This window comes from Alosa pseudoharengus, unplaced genomic scaffold, assembly GCF_046254945.1.
Source record: "Alosa pseudoharengus isolate Yale_2024_CS ecotype anadromous, Long Island Sound unplaced genomic scaffold, YU_APseudo_1.1 YU_APseudo_1.1_scf_10, whole genome shotgun sequence".
Taxonomy (NCBI): Eukaryota; Metazoa; Chordata; class Actinopteri; order Clupeiformes; family Clupeidae; genus Alosa; species Alosa pseudoharengus.
Window position 1 is genome coordinate 11890890 of NW_027468565.1, and position 21497 is coordinate 11912386.

Below are 21497 nucleotides of genomic sequence, written 5' to 3' on the forward strand. Positions count from 1 at the left end.
TGGTAAGCCAGACAGAATGCCATTATCACTAAGAAAACAGTCAAACTGACGGTGAGTCAGACCTCGCGACCTGATTAAATTTACAGTTTGCACAACCACACTTTAACATGATCCAAGTTTAGTGTTTTACAACACAACACTTCCTGTGTTGCAAAATACAATAAAATGCCCAAACATCTTGTCCTCCGTTTGCAGGCTGCACTTTTTTGTCTCTAAATTTTGTCGCAACGCCTGCTTTTCTCCCGACAATGTAGCCAAACTGACAGCACAGGACCAGTCAACTCCGAACTTTTTTTTTGTATTTTGGCTGCGCCTAGCGGCTGAATTGAGCATTTCGGTTATTTCTTTGAAAATTCATAACTCCTCACAGGAATGGGCTAGAGATTTTTTTTTTGTTGACATCGTCAGAAATTTATTCTCTACAAGTCTGGGCCGGATTAAACCATCTAGCGGGCCGCATCCGGCCCGCGGGCCGTATGTTTGACACCCCTGGCCTAGAGAATTTCGGTGAACCACAGTAGGCTACAAGATGGGATGTAAAGAGTTAATATTGCAAACTCTCGCGATAGCGAGGTTTACCCGTAGAGGACTGTGGTAAAGAACTCTGGGATCGACGTCGCCCTCATTCTGATAAGTGGGTTATGTCGTGTAGCGTTAGGACAAATTCCTTCGATTGGTATGTTGTGACAGACCCATGTCAATCGCGTGTTTTTACAAATATTATTCTAAATATAGGTAGCTAAATAGATCGTTTGCGAAATGGAGGTAAATTTAGGCTCTCGATCTCCCAGAGAGGAGGGAGAGCTTGAAGATGGGGAAATTTGCGACGACGAAACTGAAGAAAAGCTGCTAACACAAGAAGGCATGAGGCCTAGAAATGCTAACTCGACACGGTGTAATCGGAAATCCAAAGGTCCGGTACGAACACTGCCTCCTATGATGGGCTCCCCAGCGCAAGATTTCCGTGTGATGATGCCCTTTAACGTTAATCGCGGACCCCACTTGCATGGCCCTTTCCCCCCTAGCCACAGACAGCAGATTGGACCTAGTGGACCAGACCGATTGTTGCCAGGGCAGGACTGCAATCCTAGTCCGCGATCCAGCTTTTGGGAACGCAGTCATCACACGTTAGGCAGACTACGAAATCGTGCTAACGTTAAAACGATAAATGAGGGACGAGGAGACTGGGCCCGTGGAGGCAGAGGAGATGGCGGTGGGGGTCCGAGGGAGAATGGCCGGCCTCCCGTGAGTCGGTATGCCTTTGGTGACAGTCAGTATGCCTTTGGGGACAGTCATTTAAATAGAAAGGTATCTCCCCAGAGAAAACGTATCCTTTGGAATTTCAGTTAACTGAAGTGGTTATGTCAGTAGTCTCTAGCGAATTGCTTTTCAATATTTACGGCTAACAACATTAACGTTAGACCAAATTGGTCAGTTAGCTTGCTAGCTGTCTAATTTGCTAATGCTAACATGTTAGAGAACAATGTATTTTATGTTAATCAGAAAAAATGAAAGCTAATGAAGTATAAATCCTGAAATGTGTAAATAAAGCGTAAGTTTGTAGTAATACATTATAAGATTGTATGAAATATATTGTAGAGACATTTAAGTCTTCACCCTTGTTTTAGACTACACTCCCATATTGGATAACAATGCATAGGCATGTAGCTGCTAATGTAGTAGACCCGTACCAGTAAAAGAAGATATACTATTTGTTTTACAATTCATATATTTTTTTTTAAATGTAAAACGCCTTCATCTGTTGCAATATTGCCAGTCACAATGGGTTTTGAAGTGTTTACGTAAGCAGGGACATAGTTTATTATTGAATTAGTATTTCTCTTACGAGTTTTCAGTCACTCACTTACTTATCCTGAGCCATGTCCCCCAGAAAAGCCATTTGGAAGAAACCAGATAAGAAAACAAGCTTACAGTGCACCAAAGACCGAGAATGGTGTCGAAGAGAGCTTTGAGGATTTGCTCATCAAGTACAAGGAAATCCAGCTCGAACTGGAGTGCATCCGTAAGCATACCGAAGCAGCTTCTAGTGTTACTACCTCCCCAGATGCTGAAGTAGAGACAGAGACAGCTGATGTTGAGAAGGAGACCAACACCTCAGAGCAGCCACAAGATCCCGAACAGCAACTGGAGGAAGAAAAGGAGGAGGAGAAGAAAGCCTTCCAGGCCTTCAACATCAAGCCCCTGAGACAGAAGCTACTGACACCAGCTGAGAGGGATGCCCTCAACTCCAAGGTGACCAACGAGCCAGAGAAGAAAGAGGAGGAACCCAGTGCTGTAGAAGAAACCACAACAGTCAAAGGTCAGTATTGGTGTTTGGCACATGTTTGGTTGTGACTTGCCCGCACATTTTGTCTACATATTACCTAGTAGAGTTATTTTTGGAAGTCCAAATGATGTTTTATCATTTTCTTGACACATTAAGATAACGACGAGGAATTTGGTTGAAAAAATGACAAAACACATACAATTTAAATGGAAAAACCACACATCAGTTAAGGGAAAACAACTGAATTGTCTGCCCATTATATGAACAGTGTACCACCTGTAATCATTCAAGTAAATAATTCAGATATCAATTGTGTATTTGGAGCACATTGTAATCACCTCCAGTATCTCATAGTGCCAATAGTAATCTCTTAGGGTGAAATAGTATTGTCCAAAGTGGTTCAGAGGCTGTTCAATTGTGGTCAGCGCATTCTGTTCCTGCTGTGTTCTCTGGCACAGTAAACATCAGCTCAGAGGAGGATGCCAGCTCCTAGTTTTGAAAAAAAAAAAAAGTCAATGTTCTAGAAGACCTTACTCAATCGCCATGGACTGTATAGTAAGATCTGCTTTTTTATTTTTTAAAGAAGCCGAAGCAGAAGCAGAAGTAGAGGATGATGAAGATGACACTGAGTCAGATTTCAACATATCCTGTTTGTCCAGCGCAGAGACCTCCCTACTGAAGGTATAGTCCTCCAGAACTTTCTACAACTACACTGAATGGGGTTGTCTGACCATTTTCATATGCTTTCATATGCCCTGCAACTCAGTATTTATGCTCTCTGATTGTGTGTGTGTGTTTGTTTGTGTGTGTGTGCGCGTGCGTGCGTGCCTGCCTGGATGGGTAGAAGGGGAAGGAGAAAGGTCGGGATGAGGATGACGAGATGTCGGAGCTGCAACTGCGGCTGCTGGCCCTGGAGTCGGCCAGCAGGAAGTGGCAGCAGAAGGAGCAGCAGGTGATGAAGGAGAGCAAGGAGAAAATCAACAAGGCCAAGCCCTCGCAGAGCGCCAGCCCCCAGGAGCGCTCCAAAATGGTGACCAGGTCTAGCGCTGGCACCGCCGCCCCCACCAAGCCCCAAGAAAAGGGGAAGCCTGGTGCCGACAAGAGCAAAGCTGGCACCAAGGCGCACGCCGCAGGGAAGAAGGCCATCAGCCCTGGTAGTTGCCTAACTTAATTCACTTTCAAAACAGACTTATTGCTTGAAAATCCACAATACTCATCAGACTCAAACTCATCCATAATATTCATAATACTGATAATGATTGAAAGTCCTCTTGTTTTTGCATCCCTGTTCTTAATATTGATAATATATGAGAGATAAAACATAGTTCTACTTGACAAAAGGTTGTTGTAATGAGTGTTTGTTCTGCAGCTCTCTCTCTCTCGTGATTAACTGGGCGTGGGTTGTGCCCTCTGGGGATCGTCCAGCAGGTTCGGCGGCGAAGCAGGCGTGGAGGAAGCAGCAGCTGCGGGCGTGGAAGCTACAGCAGCAGCGCGAGCAGGAGGAGCAGCAGCGCCGGCGGCAGGAGGAGGAGGAGGAGCGTCGCAAGCGGGAGGAGGAGATCCGCAAGATCCGCGACCTCTCCAACCAGGACGAGCAGTACAACCGCTTCATGAAGCTCGTGGGCGGGAAGCACCACCCACGCATCAAGGTCAGACGGCTGTCTCAGACAGTGTGTCTTTTTGTCTATAACCATTAAGGCGCACCGTATTTGTCTGTTAAAGCTTACTTTGTGGTAGCACACCCAGTTCAGTGCTAGAAATGCAGATGTGGAAATCTGACTCTTTGTTGTTCGTCAAGCTTTCATGATACAATAATTAGTAAATACAATAAACAAAGAAATACAATTTTAGAAACAGGTTTTTGATTTTAAACCTCCATGGTTCCAAGATGAAGTCTGTTATTATGATATATTTAGTTTTCTGTCCCACTGTATTTTTATGTCTAAAGTGTATCAGAATGAGCAAGCTTACAACTCTAATTAATTACTTTTTCAGTGGATTATAGCTCTCTAAAGGTTTTTTTTTTTCTCTCTCCAGTCTGTAGATAATGAACACAGGAAATCCCTGAGCAAACAGGGATTGGACACCTCAGGGAACCTCTACCAGTATGACAACTACGATGAAGTTGCTATGGATACAGACAGTGAGCCCGAGTCGCCAGGTGAATATCACAACCCCTAGATGCCCAGTGGACTAGAACTCAATTGTCGTGCGTATGACATCTGTAAGCTTTCAATTAGCACCGCATGGTGACTCTGTGTAATGCACACGTTATGTCCTGTGGGAGTGATGCGATGCTGTAGAGGCAGGTTTGGAGACTGGTGTAAACAGTGACCTACCCAGGGGAGGTGGGAAGAGGGTGTAGAGTAGGCTGATGTTTGTGACCTAACATGTGGCCTTGTTCTCCAGCCTCGTCCCCAGTGTGCGATCCCTTCCCTGCCGAGATGGCCACCTGTGTTCCTCACTTGCCTGCATTTCCCCTGCACTCGACGCCACCCGGAATGGTAGGTCTCCACAGTGTGTACAGTGGACTGTGTTAAATGTACAAGGTGATGCAGACAGAAGAATAGCCAAATGATGCTGAAATGCCTCTTCTCTATTACGGGACTGGGCGCACAGTTAATTTCCCAAAGCCAGTAACTCTTGGTTGTGACAACCATTTTTTAGATTGAGCAAACCCTCAAGTTTTTAAAGTGGAGTTCTTTGATATATCTCTGACTTTCGTCTTGTCTCACTTTATTCAGGAACTGGGCCCACATTTCCTGGACCAGTTCAGCCTCGCCCATCCTGTGCCCCCTCCGCCTCTGCCCCCAATGCCCCCTCCGGACGAGCTGGAGCGGCCTCCCAAGCCCCCGTTTGCGGACGAGGAGGAGGAAGAGGAGATGCTACTGCGTAAAGAGCTGCTGAAATCTCTGGCCAGCAAACGAGCCGTCAAGCCAGAGGTGGGCCTCAGAGAGCAAGCGTAGCCTCCAGTGTTGGGGTTATGGAAGCATGACATTCTGTTTGCCCTTCAGTCAATCAAGACACAGTGTTCTGCTATTGCCAGTGGCTAACAATTTTTTGCTGTCGCCATCAGGCAGTATGGTTTGTTGGTTCTGAACCATTGTGTTAATCTTCTTTATATGGACTAATTGAATCCAGTCCTTGGAGCATGCTGAAATGTGCTTTGCTCTCCCGCATGTGTATGCAGGGAACTGTTCTGTCTGACGGTGTCCGTGTGACAGTGGACCTGACCCAGCAGTTCCATGTATTTTTAGTGGTGTTCCCTTTTAGCCCTATGGCTGTTCTTGCAGCTGTCACGAGTCGTTTGGACCACTGACTTCTAGTGAACATAAATGCTGCGGTCCTACTGCGGGTTTTATTCCATCTATCATATCTGCCTTGAGTGGCCTTGACTGAACTGTGTTTCCTGAAGCTGTTGAAACTCAAAGGCAACTTTTTGATAATAGTTGTTGCTGTGTATTGTTTCTCTGGCACGTTCCCATTGATATTTTGGACGACATTTTTTATTTTTATTTTTTTCCTGTAGAATTTTAATCGTCGTAGGCATTCACCATTGTAAGCATAGTAGGCAAATTGCCATGATCATCTAATCAAAACACATGTAACAGGTCATGTGGTTGCCCAGCAACATTGTTCAAAAATTTGCCTCATGTATCGAATCAGCCATTTTGCCAGAACCTAGTGGACACTGACATTTTCAGAAGAGCATCATAGTGCTTTTGACCATTGTCCTGTACATTCGAGATGGTGTCCGATTAGTTGAAAACAAATGCAATTTAAGTCTAGCCTTAACACTGGTGTTGTTTTAATTTGGAATGACCAAGGGGGTATTCCAAGTACGTGTTTGAGTGACAAACCTGGGTAAGTTAACTCAGAGTAAGTGGTAAATCTCCTAATAGAAGAAGCTGTTTGTCACTAAACCACGTACTTGGAATACCCCCCAGAAGCATAGGGTTTTGTTTTCCAGTAAGCACAGGATGAGGCATGATGGGAGCTGTGGGAGCAGTGGGATTTGAACATGTTGCCCTTCCTTCCACAGGAAACCGTGTCGAGTCACAGTGGGCCACCCTCTCCCCTGGTCAGACCAAGCCCTTTGCTGATGGCCAGGAGCAACTTGACAGCGGTCAGCCTAAACACGGTCATCCCACCACCCCGCCACCCCAGCAGCAAGTTTGCGCGGGGCAACCTAGCACCCCGCGCCCCACTGGTGGTAGGAACATCCACTCTTCAGTCTTTATTATGTGCTCATTACAAAGAAAGATGTTACGTTTGAAAAATGACCCAGCGACGAGATATATAATGATTTATTCATACTTTTTCTGCCAAGAAATAGTTATACCCGCTAAATGATGCAGAGGCACAGCAATTCAAACACAGTTGCAACTTTTAAATGATTTTGAATCAGTTCAGGGTGCCAGTAATATAGAATGTTTTACAGTCATATATCATAATCAAAGACTGGAACTATCTGTTTTAGAAATTAACTTAACCCCCTCCTCTCCCTTAGTTGCCCAGGCACAAGGCAGTGGTGGTGCAGCTGAACGACTCGGACGACAGCGACTCCGACTTTGAAGCCAGCAATTCCCCCGCTCCCTCCCATAGCATCTTTGGAGGCCTGGAGTCCATGATTAAAGAAGCCCGCAGGACTGTTGAGGTACGGAAACGATTAAACATATACCTTTATTTTTAAATGGCCTTCTTAGCCTATGTTTGTGTCAGTGTAAAATCATACTCGCCAGCAATGGTGTCTAGCTTTGTTTTATGTTGAAGTGTTGCAGAAGCATTAAATGTTTTTTTTTTGTTTTTTTTTCGCATTCAGGCAACAAAGCCTAAAGGTTATAAATCGGAGAAGGAGAACAATCCCATCCGAATGCTACCTGATGCCAAGAAACCGGAACATTTCTGGAAGGATGAGCTTGCAAGGTAACTTATTTGTGTAGTGAGGGTCTTTTGTTGTAAATAGTTTGTATGCATTGCTGGTGATTCTGGATGGGTTTCATTGGTCTCCTGCAGTCGGGAGAAGCAGCGAATGTCCAGACTGGATGCTGTGAAAGTTCCGTCTCCGGTCGGCTCTGACTCCGAACTTGATGCTGCGGGCCATGCTGCCACACTTCGGCTCGCCGAGGCAGAGGACAAGTTAGCCAAGCACCGGTAAGGAAGAAGGCTGATTTTCCTGTCCTGGATTGGGAACACTCAATCAAGGTTTATTAGGCCAATTTGTTTCTTCCTTCTATCAAATAACCTGTAAAGAGCTGCGGCACAAATAGCTGCAGCGTTTGTACCACATTCGGGTCCAAGTGCCTATGGGGACCAGGGTTTGAATCCAACCTGCGGTAATTTTCCGATCCCACCCCATCTCTCTCTACCCAATTACCTCCTGTCACTCTTCACTGTCCTATGTGAATATAAGTCAAAAGCCCAAGAAGGATATTAAAAATAGAAAAAGAACATTAAATGATCCATTTCACCCATTCATTTCTAAATCAGTGCTGTATTATATACGTGTGGATGTAAGTAAGCGTTGAGTGCTTGTGCTGTGCAGGACGCAGCTGGAGAAGGACGAGGGCCTCCTGAAGCAGCTCCTGCAGCAGGAGCTAAAGAAGAAGGAGTTCCTCCGCGCTGCCGAGACCAAGGTGGTCAAGCTCCGCGAGCAGCTCCTGGCCTCTGAGAAGATTGTCAGCGCCAACCGTGTACTGCTGAAGAAACTCCAGGAGCAGGTGAGGAGCTTAAAAGGCTCATAGAGCAACTGAAGTCACAACTCTATCAAGAGCAAATTTATAGCTGTAGCCTACCTTAACAATTTATTTGTTTTTGCTCTTCACGGACAATATATTCAATATATTATTTTGTTTTAGATTGTGTTAAATACTTTCTTGCTTTTAAATAAAAAAAGAAAGTTTGATTAAATATCAAATAACACAATATTAGCCAGATGCATGCCAGGCAGATTATGAATCTCCTGTAGCAAACCTGCACCACCTGCAGCCTGACTTGCTCAGTGACGCGTGCTGTGCTCTGTCCTCCACAGATGTTGCGCGTGCAACACCGCATCATGCTGAAGAGGCAGCAGGCTGTGAAGCTGAAGAGAGACGTGGCCCAGGCCCAGGAGTCGACACACGGTGGCACGCTGAAGCGCAAGAACACCTCGCCGCACTACTCGGTAAGAGTCACCGCCGTTTCCTGCCTACCCCTAAATGCACCGCAGTGCTGAACTGTCAGTTTCCTGTGCTGACTAGACATTGTGGTTTATTTACTTTTTAGGGTAGGTACCTTCTGATATTGTCCTTTCACCCCCGCTAAATTTGATCTTGGAGTCTTGAATGTGGCAATTTTCACTTAAGCAAAAAACTGGTCAGCTATATTGTCAAATCGCAATGTAACAAAGGTTTGTAACATTGAGTTGTGAATGAAGTCATGACTAACCAGAGATTGATTCTTTGAAATAAAGATATTTTTTTTCCAAAGTTGTTGAAGCATTATGGACTCTGGAAAACTAGTGAGCCATGCAGACACCATTGTTTTTGTCAATATTGCTGGCGTTGTTGTGCTCTGAAGGCTTTTCTTTTACTTTTCATGTGGTGTCCTTCACATGGCCATATTTTGCGCAAATTAACTGGAAGGTGACCCCAAAAGTCTTCATTTAAAAACTTCCACAAAAAGTGGCAGATTATGGCATAGAGTTGCTTTGAAATTGACCATGATTGTGTTTGTCTATTTCCTCAGCCTGGTAAGATCCCCCGCACCGCCTCCGAGCGTCACTTTGCTGACCTGATCGCCCAGAAGAAGTGGCTACAGAAACTGGAGTCCGAGTACGCGCTGCGGATCCAGAAGCTGAAGGAGGCGCAGGCGCTGCGACAGCAGGCCGAGCACCAGCAGCGGACTGCCCCTCCCCAGCGGCCGCCGCTCCCCGCCGGCCCTTTCCCCTTACCCCAGCCCTCCCTGCACGACCTCACTCAGGACAAGCTGGAGCTGGGCAGCGAGGACCTGGAACCCGACGACGACGAGCAGCAACCCTCCTTCACCACGGCTTCGTCCAGCAGCCCCGTTCTGGCCTCCTCCGGTACCGCTGCTGCTGCGGCGGCCACCCCCTCCACCCCCACCACCCGCCGACGCTCCTTCCGTGACTCGGGCGCCTTCACCAAGCCCAAGCTTCAGGTCCCCAAGGCCCTGCAGACGTCCACCCCTGCCAAGGAGGGCCTGGCCAAGCCTGCCAAGCCCACCAAAGGCAGTGGCGCTGGCGGCCCTGACCTGCCGGAGCTCTACCTGGGGCTCAGCGTGGAGGAGCTAAAGCAGAGGGACCAGATGGCTGCTACTCTGGAGAAGCTGCTGCAGAGCGAACTCACTGCACTAGGGGGCGCTGTGACTGAAAGGCTTCCTTGTGGAAAGGTATGAAAATGGCCTTAGAGGCAGCAACCACAATATCTGGGCCATAATGAAATATTATTGTAGGTTTTTTTTTTTCACATTTGAACTTGCTACAAGTTATGCTTTTATAAATATTGCAAAATATGCCATTAGATTATGATACTGGATCGATGTATTTCTTCTTACCTCTAAAAATCTGCTCTCTGCTATCTGTTCACCTCTGAGTACTGATAAGTAGCACATTGTGCCAAATCTGAGTGTGTCCAGTTGAATGGCGGATATTGGTGGATTCATCTTGTCCCCTCTCCCACAGGCGATACAGGTCGATGTGGACCCGCTGACCACGCCAGCCAGCCGTGTGGAGTTGAAGCCAGTTCCCTTCGGAGCATATCACAGTCCACTGTTGGCTTTCAAGTCATACAGGTCAGCCATTTCACAATTCTCTCAACAGTTTTCACAATTCTCTCAATGTCTGTTCCTTTCTTTCCATTGCGCAGACTGGTGATTTGAATATGTCTCACTTCCTTCCTCCTGCAGGTTCAGCCCATACTTCAGAACAAAAGAGAAGCTGTCGCTCAGCTCTGTGTCCTATAGCAACGTCATTGAGCCAAAAAAGTTCTTCTGTCGCTTTGACCTCACGGGCACATGCAACGATGATGACTGTCGGTGGTGAGTATGGATGTGGATGAAGACTGACCAGTGGTTTAGCTGAAGTGCCATCATGTCAGGAATTCGTTATTTTTTTCACTCTGGTAATATGTAAAACTTCTGACCTCGTGTGTGTGTGTGTCTCTGTCTCCAGGCAGCACATGAGGAACTGTACGTTAACTGGAAACCAGTTGTTCCAGGATATCCTTTCCTACAACCTCCCTTTGATAGGCTGTTCAGAGAACAGCAGCACAGATGAGATCAGCTTGGCCACAGGTTTGCCTCTTTACAATTCCTTCTACCACTTTACAATGCTACACTGTTCAACAATACTCATTTGCCAAAATAAACAAGATGCATGCCATGCCAGTAGTAAACACATTTAAGGTTGAATTTGATGATTGTTATTATTGTTGTTGGCATTAATATTGTTCTGTAGATATCATGCTGTTATGGTAATTGTGAATTCAGTGTTTTCTCTGTCAGATGGTTTCTGCATTCTCCCAATGTGTTTGTGTCCTTCTCTGCAGAAAAGTACATCAAAAAGCTGTTCGGCACCAACAGAGATCGCATGGGGACGGATCAGAAGGCAGTTCTGCTCATGAGCAAAGTGAATGAGAGCAAAGGCCATGGTAAGGGCTTGTGTATTAGTCTTATTAGGTATTATATGTGGACTCTTGTCTTGTATACAGTATTGCTGTTTTGAAGTTCATTATATGTGTTGGTGGCATATTTATATGGCACAAATTTCTAGTTCAAGCAATTAGTTCAACCATCCTACATCCAGTCAATCAATCTATTGACTGAATGTAGGATGGTCTCCCTCTGGCAACCCTCTTGATAATTACCTGTGTGTTTCTGCTGTCTTGCAGTTCCTCCCTTCACCACCTGCAAGGAGAGGAGGAGTTGGAGGCCTGAGCCGCAGCGGCCACCCCCGGTGGACGAGCCCTCGGACAAGGAGGAGGATCTGCTGGAGGCCCCCACTCCGAGCCAGTATGGTGAGCAAACCCAACAACGCTATCCCACCCTGCACTGAGCAAAGCATGTCCTCGGACTTTCGAATCCTGACCGCGCATCACAGTGTATTAAGAGAAAGAAGGCCGGTTCAATTTTTTGAACTGTGTGACTTACCAGAGTGTCTTCTTGCAGAGGCGCGCACACAGGCCAACCTATTGGCTCTAGACGTCTGCATCAACCCCGACGACAAGCGGTACTTTGACAGCGAGACGGACGACATCTCCAACCTAGAGACCAGCGTCTTAGAGAGCCCCAAGGATGTGCAGCTGTGGATCAAGCTGGCCTTCAAATACCTCAGTCAGAAGGAAATGTAAGTCATAGTGTGTTTTACAACACTTTTGCAAGCATGGCCTGGTCAGCACTAATTCTAGATCATCTTAGATTTTAGTCATATAAAATAGTACGTCATTAGTCCCTATGTATTTACTTACTTGGTAAATTAGGTTACTGTTTAGTATCATTTGAATGTACCTGAGCTAGCTTGCAAAGCCTCTCAGAAGCGTAGGATTGCACTGGAGTGGACTGGAAGTCTCATGGATGAAGCATTAGCTCCACTACCACATTTTAACGGTCAGCCCTCATCTGACTGTGCCCCCCCCCCCTCCCCTGTGCAGCTCTGCAACTGAGCGTCTGGACGCGGCGTTGAACACCCTGTCGCGCGCGCTGGAGGACAACCGGGCCAACCCGGAGGTGTGGAGCCACTACCTGACGCTCTTCTCCCGCCGCAGCAGCAGCGAGGAGCTGCAGGAGATGTGCGAGATGGCCGTGCAGCACGCGCCCGACTACGACGTCTGGTGGACCGTACGTGTCTCTCTTGGCTTTCCTTGCAACATGCCCGTGTGTTTGGTTATTGTTTGGTTGTCGCTTGGTTGTTTGTCTGGTTATAGTTTATTTGTTTCTCTCTGTCTGGATGGGTGTTTTTCTCTCGTCACTGTCTCTTTCTGTGCTGCTTTCTTGGTTCCTGCTTGTATCATTTCTCTCTCCCTCTTATTCTCACATAGAGGAGATATACAGTAGCATCAGAGGCTCTCTTGCTTTGTGTGACGGAGAGGAGAAATGCCTCAATCTTCCTTTCCTCCTCTACAGTACATGAACATGGAGAGCGCATTCGAGGGGAAAGACTTTGTCTGCGGGCGCATGCTGCACTACCTGGCGCAGACAGCAGATGGCGGCAGCGAGGAGCTGCGTTCGTTCCGCCTGCTGGAGTCCCTGCTGTACCGTGTGCAGCTCAGTCTGTTCACAGGCCGACAGCAGAACGCTCTGGACATCCTACAGGTGCCCAGCCCTGTCCTTACTGAGATTATGATCCCATAGTGGATTATAAACAGGCAGATTATCAAGCTCTGAGCTCCATAATGCGGCCCAAAATATGTCAGCAATACTAAAGGCTGGATGAGGCTGGACAATTCTATGAATTGAAATCCATCTGTCATATATTGCTTTTGAAATAATACAGTAGAGATGGTTTAAAAAATGATGTGAACAAAATGGGTGTGAGTGAGAGAATATCATCAAATTCTCATCTGGAAAGAGGCTCTGCTTTTCATGAATGCTAAGAAGATTTTTCACATATTACTTTTGCACATTAAAATGCTATGTTTCTTACCATTCAGTCACTCAGAAATTACTATTAATAAATGGTGAATAAAACTGACTTCTCATGTCCCTCTGTGTGGAATAGAACGCACTGAAGTCTGACGGGGAGCAGAGTCTGGCTGCACACTTGACCCCTTCGCACCGGGCTCTGACCTGGCTCTGCCGCATCCACACCACCGAGTTCGGACGGCTGCCCCAGGGCCTGTTCGACCCGGCCAACACCAGCCCGTCGCGGCTGGTCTGCACCAAGCCCGCGCCCCTCCCCTGGAGCTCCGTGTCCGAGCTGCGGACACCAGCCGACCAGCTCATCGGCCTGTTCCAAGGTAAAACCCGTTACTCATTCAGACATGCACAACTCAGACATAAACAGGCATTGAAGAAGACGAGAATGGAGATTATCATCTTTGACAGTTAGCGATGGCTCACTGGGCGTTTTTTGTTCCTTTGTGCTCTTCCTCTTCTTCGTGTGTGTGTGTGTGTGTGCGTGTGCGTGTGCGTGTGCGTGTGCGTGTGCGTGTGCGTGTGCGTGTGCGTGTGCGTGTGCGTGTGCGTGTGTGTGTGTTCAAGTTCAAGTAATGCAACTGGAATGAAATGGATATTGAACCCCCCCTACCAGTTAGAAATACTTAGCTAAGAAGCCAGACTGAGGAAACCGGAGAAGTTTGCACAGTCCCGGCAAACGGCTTTTCACTGTCAGATGGTTTATCTCTATCTCGTCAGCCCTGAGAAAGGCCCAGGGTCTGTTTTACCTGTGCAACCCGACACCGTGGAGATGGTCCCTTAGCATTGTGTGTTTTTTGGCAGACGCTATTAAGGGCTGCTCAGAGGAGGCCTCGCCCCACAGCGAGGAGCCATCGCCAGTGCTCCCGCTTCACGCCAACCTTGTCGCCCTCTACCGCCAACTGGACAGGTGAGTCCACCTCATGTTCATCACCTGCTTTTTTAAAATTTATTTTAAAAAAATTTGAGAGTGATACGATTTTTTTTAAAAACAAATCAAAACAAAAAACATGGGGTAGACACAAGCATTGGGGCTTCATAATACCCATGCAGATACGGTGTGAACAATTATTCTTACCAAAATGTACCAGTACGCATTTATAAAGTTGACACATTAATGTGCAAAGGCTAATGTATGCATTTTACTGATGCATTACTACTACTACTACTACTACTACTACTACTACTACTACTACTACTACTACTACTACTACTACTACTACAACTACAACTAGCTTACTATGCAAGTTCAGTGAATCAAGACTATCATGGATGAACTGAGATGGTTGTGGTATGAGCATGGATAGAAGAAATATAAGATGGGGGTCATTTGATCATGGTCAACTTGTATGAGTTGTGCTCTAATGGCGTTTGTCCCTCTGTGCTGGGCCTGCAGGTTGGACGAGGCGGCGGAGCTCTGTGAGCATGTGCTGTCGGAGGCGCCCGACTGCTGCCCTCTACTGGACGGCTTGGCCGAGGTGCACCTGGCGCGGGGGGAGGAGCAGCGGGCGTTGGCTGTGTGGCTCGAGGGCCTTAGGCACCGGCCGCACAGTGCCGAGCTCCTCTACCACACCTGCAAGTTCCTGCTGCACCGAGTGAGTGGCTACGCACGCACGCGCACGCCGACTTTGTCATAACACATACACATGCTTGTGTACATATATATACACAGGAAGCCCTTGGCCAAAACCTGCTTAGAGGCACAGCACCTGCAGGTTCCTGCCATAGTTAATCTCTGAACAGATGCCCGTACAGATGCGGACGGACACACACACACACACACACACACACACACACACACACACACACACACACACACACACACACACACACACACACACATACACACAGATATGCAAACACACATATACACAGGAAGTCTTCTGTGAAAACTGAAGTATACTACATCTGCAGTCAGATGGGACACACAAACATCCACACGCACTTACACACACAGATGCATAGATGCATATACTGACCCAGACCCTAAGATTGAGGCAGATCAACACACTCACACCAGCAAAAAACAATAATGATCAAATATGGCCACTTTAATTAATGTACTATGCATATTTAAGCATAATATGTTTAGGTTATACTCACTGATTTTTAGGGATGGCACGGTTCAAATCCCACAGTTCGGTTCGTGTCACGGTTTTAAGGTCACAGTTTTCTGTTCTGTATGGTTCTTGTTGTTATTTTTCCTTTTAATCTTTAACACTTCAGAAATATCAACATATGAGGTATAGCTTAATTATCCATCATTTAGGCTACAGTATTAGTATAGTTATATCATGTAATCATGCACAAACTGAAAGAATTTGACTTGACTTTAAGCTCATCATTAAGACCATCTCTAAGGAAAGGTGAGATTTTGATACAGAGAGTGAAGACATTGATGATTTCAAATTGCTTTTCATTTATTTGGCAAAAAAGTAGAATGTGCTATTGCACACTAAGATTGACTGAAATATTACGGAATATTTTATTTCTACACATAGCGTAGCCTACCCGAGCTATGCAAGATAGCTTCTAGGCTACCACATAACATTGACAAGCCATGTAAATGCGCAATTTCTCTTTGAACACTCCTAGTTTCTCTCAACAGGGCTATTTCTCCCCTGCACACATGAGTTCGTCAGAGCCGTGCCATTGGAGGAGGGGCCGCTCCTATAGCCTAGTCCTACTCCCCTTAATCATTGCAGATATAGACTTGGTTGCGATTTCCAAAGAGGTTTTGTGAGGGCTACTTTGTTGATATTTGGGAAACTGCAAGTAAGGGGCTGAGACCGCACATCATAAGCTGCTGAAGTGCCACAAGGGCGCAGCAAATTAACTTCAGAAACAATACATTTAAGCTCACGATATTCAGACCGGCCCGTCCTCCCGAAGCTCCTGATTAGCCACTCCAGGCCTGTACTAGCATAATTAATAGGTTATGTGTTGCACAATGCTTGCACACAGTCGCAGTTCTATCTACCGCTTTATAAATCCAAAATGTTCGCACATACCAGACTTATGTGACGCTGGTGCATCCTCCAACTCTGGACTGCCTTCGTTATCGCCTCCCACTTGCCATTTCTACACGTGATCCGCAGCACTCCACACCTCCGCTTTCACGCGAAAGGGGAAAAAAACTGTCTGGGGTCGCATATGGGCATGAGGCTCATGAACCGCCAAAACCGTACGATGCACACATGCTCCGAACCGAGACAAGCGCACCAAACGGTTCAGATTTTTTTTCATGAACCGTGCCAACCCTACTTATTTTCATTGTGAATCATGATCTTAATCGATGTCTTATAGTTGATATTTGGAATATTTTTATTATTATAATATTATTATTATTATTATTATTATTATTATTTTTCTTTCTTTTTTTTGCAGGAGCAATCCAGTGCCATTGCCCCTTTGTTTCGGGAATTCATGTTATCCATGTGTGAGCCAGATCAAACTAAACTGTGCCCAGTTGATGTACTACGGTAAGTCACCATGCCTAGGCAAACCCCAAAAGCAAGCTCCTCATATGGAAATGCTTCCCGGGGGGGGGGGGGGTACAAGAGCCCTGTCCTCTAGCCATCTGATTACGTTGCTAAAGCATTTCCTGCTCATGTTAGCACAACGCTAACATGGCTTCTCACACTTGTCATCAGCTTTAGGAAATTTGCTGCTTCGTTCAGACGCGAACTTCAGACTTGTCAGTATTTACAAAAGGGCTTAGTGGGATTGAGAAGGAAGCAAGGAGAATAGCCACACTTCCCCAACGCATGCTAGATTCTTTCACACATTTCAAAACGATGTCAACAACCACAAAAAAAACAAAAGATAGTTCTGCCTTTCTATCGAAAGTAAACAGCGGACACGGATCTGTAAATACAGCCATTTGTCTTCCTGTACGTTGTTTACCAGAAGGAAGCCCAAAGCCCCGAGCCGCTTGCACGGGGAGTGATTAGGCTCGGAAGTGTCGGTGTGGGGTCAGGAGGTGGTGCGCCAGTGGTGGCTAAGGGCTGAAACAATGGCCTCTATCTGCTGGTGCGCGTGAGAACATGGCTCCTGAACCTTTGTCCCCCAAATGGGGCTCAGAACGGAGCAAGGTTAGGACTTTCCCATCGATCCAGCAGAGAATACTGATGCTGTGTGCTCTCAGCATGGAACCTATTCACTTCCGTGAAATGTGTGCTGGGCAGGTAGCTTTGAAACCTCTATTATTTGGACCGCTTTCACCCGCGTCGCCGTTGTCACTCTATCAGTGCCATCGCTATCATGTCCACTTATCGTTGCTACTTCTCCATTACCAGATCTCATCTGTAATGGGTGGCGTCTCTTTGCAGCATGAAAAGCTCATTAGTGCTGGGTGGGATGGATGTTTGCTGCAGACAGAGTAGTGATTCATGTGGGTGTGTGTGAGAGAGAGACAGAACCTGAGTTCTCCCGTTGTTCTCCTGTCTGCAGTCACCTCCTGGGGATCCCCAGGGAGGACATCCTCCTCTTCCCCCGCGTCAAGGCCTCCCTGCAGGGGACGATTGACCAGCAGCTGCCCTACCTCAGCCTCGTCCACTGGTTAGTACACTCATACTTGTACATCGGCCATCATCAACACGCATTGCTTTATGTGACTTGTTTTGTCATTTACGGCCTGTTTTCAAACACAGCAGGAAGAACAAATGAAGAGCAAATTGCAGGGTTCATTTTGAAGAGTGTGTTGCTTTTTTTCACAGCACATGGCAGTCGGTGCATGGTGGCATTCCCGAGGCCCTGGACGCCTTTGAGAGAGCCCTCGGCACCGCCACCAAGATGGAAGTACTGCAGAAGATCTGGCTGGAGTGAGTGTTCGACATGGGATGTGTTTGAAAAAATTATTGGCATTTTTTTTGTTTTGTTTAGCTTGTAGCTTAGCTTGTGGTCACACCTCCTCCATTGTGAACACACTCCATTGTGAACACACCATGATCACCTTCAGCCATGTCTTTTTTTCTTCTTTTTTTTTTCCTTTTTTTGTTGTTTACGCCGTTTTAGTTGGTTTGCTAGCGTTTCTCTCAGGCCTCTAACTCTTCTCTGTTTCTCCTGTCCGTCCAGCTATCTGCTCTTTGCCAGCAGCAAGCTGATGGGTCCTCAGCCTGCCGCCCGTGACCTGAAGCTGTTTGGCGACCTGGTGCATCGCTGCCTGGTGTCGGTGCCCACGCGCCTCACCATGCCCTTCAGCTCCACCCGCTACTGGAGCTGCTTCGACTTCCACAACCAGGTAACCACCACCCCCAACCTGCGCTCAGCCACACAAGCGCTGGACGGGGGCCCCCACTGTCTCTAGTCTCCTTGGGTGTCCTGTCTTAACCCTGCTGGAAGATGGTGCCTTCTGATACCCCTTGATGCTGTTGTTACCACCCCTCCCCCCTCCACCCATCCACAGGTGATTTCCTTCTACCTGGGCTGTCTGCCGCAGGCCCAGCACCTGGCCGTTCTGGAAAGGCTGAGGCAATCCATGCCCTCTAACCCACAGCTGGCCATCAGGTACACAGACCCCACTCCCAGGCTCATTCACACACTGACCACTTCCTGTTTCAGCCTGCCCTGCGAAGCAGTCATTGCCCATTCATACTACATTGTACCAGTGTACCCAGCACTGCACCAATGTTTGATCCCATTCATCGGTATGTCTGTATGTGGTGCAGAACATTGCATGATCGCCCGGCTACTCACCACTCCGCCACTGCTCCCTGTGTGCTATCTATCTGTCTATCTCTCTATCCCTCTTATCTCTCTATCGGCTGGGGCCGGCCGGGTTGCGTTGTTTGCCGTGTCCAGACTGAGTGTTAGCCCCTGCCCCTTGTTCTTGCGTAGGTTGCTGGAGCAGGAGCGGCGCGACGGCAGCGTGGAGCATCTGCGCTTCCAGAGCAGAGGGCTGTACAGCAGCCTGCCCAACTGTCTGGCCAACTGGAAGATGTAAGTCCGAGCGCATGGCACGCACCGTACCGTACCGTACCGCACGGCACCACACCGCACCGCTCCCCTCCCCGCCGGCATAAAAAGCGGGACGTGCCGCCAACCTACCCCCCTCATCCAGAAAGCACACACTGACATATTTTCAGGATGGTGCTGTTCGGGAAAGTGACGTCTTTAGCCTTGTGTTGGAAAACTTGTCATTTGCAGCTGGGCCTGATGGGAACCGTTCTGTGAGGTCCAACAGCATGCTTTTTACGCCTCAGTGGTGTGTGCTGGTAACTTGAGATGTAGTCTGTCATTTGGTGTTTGTGGAGTTCATGGATCAGCAGTCTCATCACATAGTACCATAGCGGATTTGGATTGGGACATTTAAGGGATGTTTTTTAAACTGGACTGCAAGATTTTTTATCAAGATCTAAAACAAGTGAAATCAAAGGCCGCCATGTACCAGTTTGAAAGGTGCTCCGCTCTTCCAGATTTTCATTTTTGTGTGTGTGCGAGAGAGACCATTGGAAAGCTATAGTACAAAACATCTGGCATGTTTTTGTTTTTCCTGAGACGTGTCTGCATGAGCCAGTCTGCGCGTTTTGTGTTGTGTTGTGTTGTGCTGCTGTGTGTATGTGCTGATGGCCCATGTTTCGCTGTGTTTTCTGACAGAGCTATTGCTGTGGAGAGGGATCAGAAGGGAAAAGCTGAGGTGAGCTGCCCTCAACCTGTATTCTGATACTGTGTTGCTCACTGAATGGGTCTTGATGTGCGCCACTGGCACTTGGTTCTGCGCTCTTTTGCTTTTTCTCCCTGTTCCATGACTGCCTTCATGTTGGTGTTGATGTGTTTGTGTTTTCCTCCACAGGATGCGGTAAGTGTTGAGAAAAATGCTTGAAAGATTGGATGGGTGATTTTGTTTTGTTTTGTTTTTTGGTTATGCAGAGTTTCTTTGAAACCTTCCATGTTTAAAAGCAAGTTAAAGTGTTCCGTGTGTGATGGGGAGTTTAGTTTGTCATGGTTTTAAGGGGGGGTGGGGGAGGTGGTTTTTCTCTATCTCTCTCTCTCTCTCTCTCTCTCTCTCTCTCTCTGTCTCTCTCTCTCTCTCTCTCTCTCTCTCTCTCTCTGTCTCTCTCTCTCTCTCTCTGTCTCTGTCTCTGTCTCTGTCCTATGTGTGTGCTGACCTGCCGTGGCGTCCTTCATGAGACTGACTAGACACTCCCCACTGTGGTTTTCTCGTGTGCTTCTCTCTCTGTCCACCTTTAGGTGCGCCGCCTCTATCAGCAGGCCCTCCAAAAGCTGCCACTGTGTGCCACTCTGTGGAAAGATGTAATTAACCTTCTCTCTCTCTCGCTCTCTCTCTCTCTCTCTCTCTCGCTCTCTCTCTCTTGCTCTCTCTCTCTCTCTCTCTCTCTCTCTCTCTCTCTCTCTCATATACAAGCACGCGCACACACACACACACACACACACACACGTAGACGCAGATGCATACTCAAGTTTGGTGGGGGAGAGACTGGTCTCAATCTGGCACTCACACTTTCTGACTCAAACATGCACTCGGATGGACATAACTTATTGTGATGTGAAACACACACATATACACACACCGCTAATTGGGCTTTGCGTGTTCACCTGCCACTTTCCGCCCCACCCCTCTCCCCCGACCCGTTTTGTTCTCTTGTCTCCTCTCCAGCGCCTGCTGTTCGAAGCTGCTGAAGGAGGTAAAACTGATACACTGAAAAAACTTGTTGACAAGTGCCAAGAGTTGGGAGTGAGTCTGACTGAGGTGCTAAGCTTAGGCCCGTGCAGAGCGGCAGGATTGGAGCACTGAACAGCCCCCCCACCCTCCCCCCACACCCCCACCCTACGCTCTTTACAGCTCAAGATTTTGAATACGGCCAATTAAACCCACTCACAAATTCCACCCACTCTCCATTTCCCTTGCACCCCCCCTCCCCCTAAAACAATAAAGAAAATAAACAAATTAAGGCACAACAGATCGGCTGTAGGTTAGCGAGGCCTAACTTGGCCAGTTTGTCAGACCTCCCAGAGCAGTGTTGTTTTCTCGCCGGGTCCCACGACGTGAGCGGGCGAGCGTGTGCGCGAAGGCCAGAGGGTGGCTGGAGGCTCCCAAACAGGGGAAGACTATGAACTCTCCGTGGCCTCTAAGAGCCAAACACAGGGCCTCTTTTGTCACCTTTGACATCATGTACGTAAGTATTGGAAATCTGATGACACCTGTTGCTACCCCCCCCCCCCCCCAACTCCCCAACCCTCTTCACCACCCCTCCCCTCCCCCCACCCTCCCTCCCTCCCCCTCCCTTCTCTGCAAATCTGTGTGTTCCTTTTTTGTTTGTACGTGTCACTTTTAATTTGGTTTTTAGTTTTTTTTGTTTTACATAGCATTTTACCCTTTTTACCTGGGGTCAAGAGTTGTTGGACCACTGCGGCACTCCTGACTTGTGAAATTTAAGTGTTTTCAAGAGAATGGCTGTGGGGGGGAAAAAGAAGCAAAAAAAAAAACAAACCCTCTTCCCTTTCTCATCCTGCTTTTTTTTCCACCTAAAACTATAACTGTCTCCGAAGGGAGCTAGATTGACGTCATCATTTCTCGACCTGGTTTTAGTAGATTAGGAGAAAACCAACTGCATATTTT

General features: G+C 47.3%; 1 protein-coding gene across 6 annotated transcripts; it reads left to right on the plus strand.

Annotated features, from left to right (window-relative positions):
- Positions 1-621: 621 nt before the first annotated feature.
- On the plus strand, positions 622-20678 carry zfc3h1 (zinc finger C3H1-type containing). Of its 6 annotated transcripts, none has more exons than XM_076263617.1 (35): positions 622-1327; positions 1892-2320; positions 2871-2968; positions 3132-3441; positions 3713-3936; positions 4325-4448; positions 4697-4791; positions 5032-5229; positions 6330-6500; positions 6798-6944; positions 7110-7213; positions 7304-7441; positions 7833-8007; positions 8319-8450; positions 9014-9676; positions 9969-10078; positions 10193-10324; positions 10458-10579; positions 10834-10935; positions 11176-11301; positions 11453-11630; positions 11935-12121; positions 12407-12595; positions 13002-13239; positions 13721-13826; positions 14313-14511; positions 16304-16398; positions 17369-17476; positions 17635-17739; positions 17993-18158; positions 18324-18424; positions 18755-18856; positions 19514-19553; positions 20108-20170; positions 20535-20678. In XM_076263617.1, exons 1-35 carry the CDS (start codon positions 760-762, stop codon positions 20670-20672), a joined length of 6183 nt encoding a protein of 2060 aa, XP_076119732.1. In that variant the 5' UTR covers positions 622-759; the 3' UTR covers positions 20673-20678. The 6 variants fall into 6 exon arrangements, with proteins under 6 accessions (XP_076119732.1, XP_076119741.1, XP_076119697.1 ...); XM_076263626.1 differs by having other exon boundaries at positions 3716-3936; XM_076263582.1 differs by having other exon boundaries at positions 18324-18856.
- Positions 20679-21497: the final 819 nt, after the last annotated feature.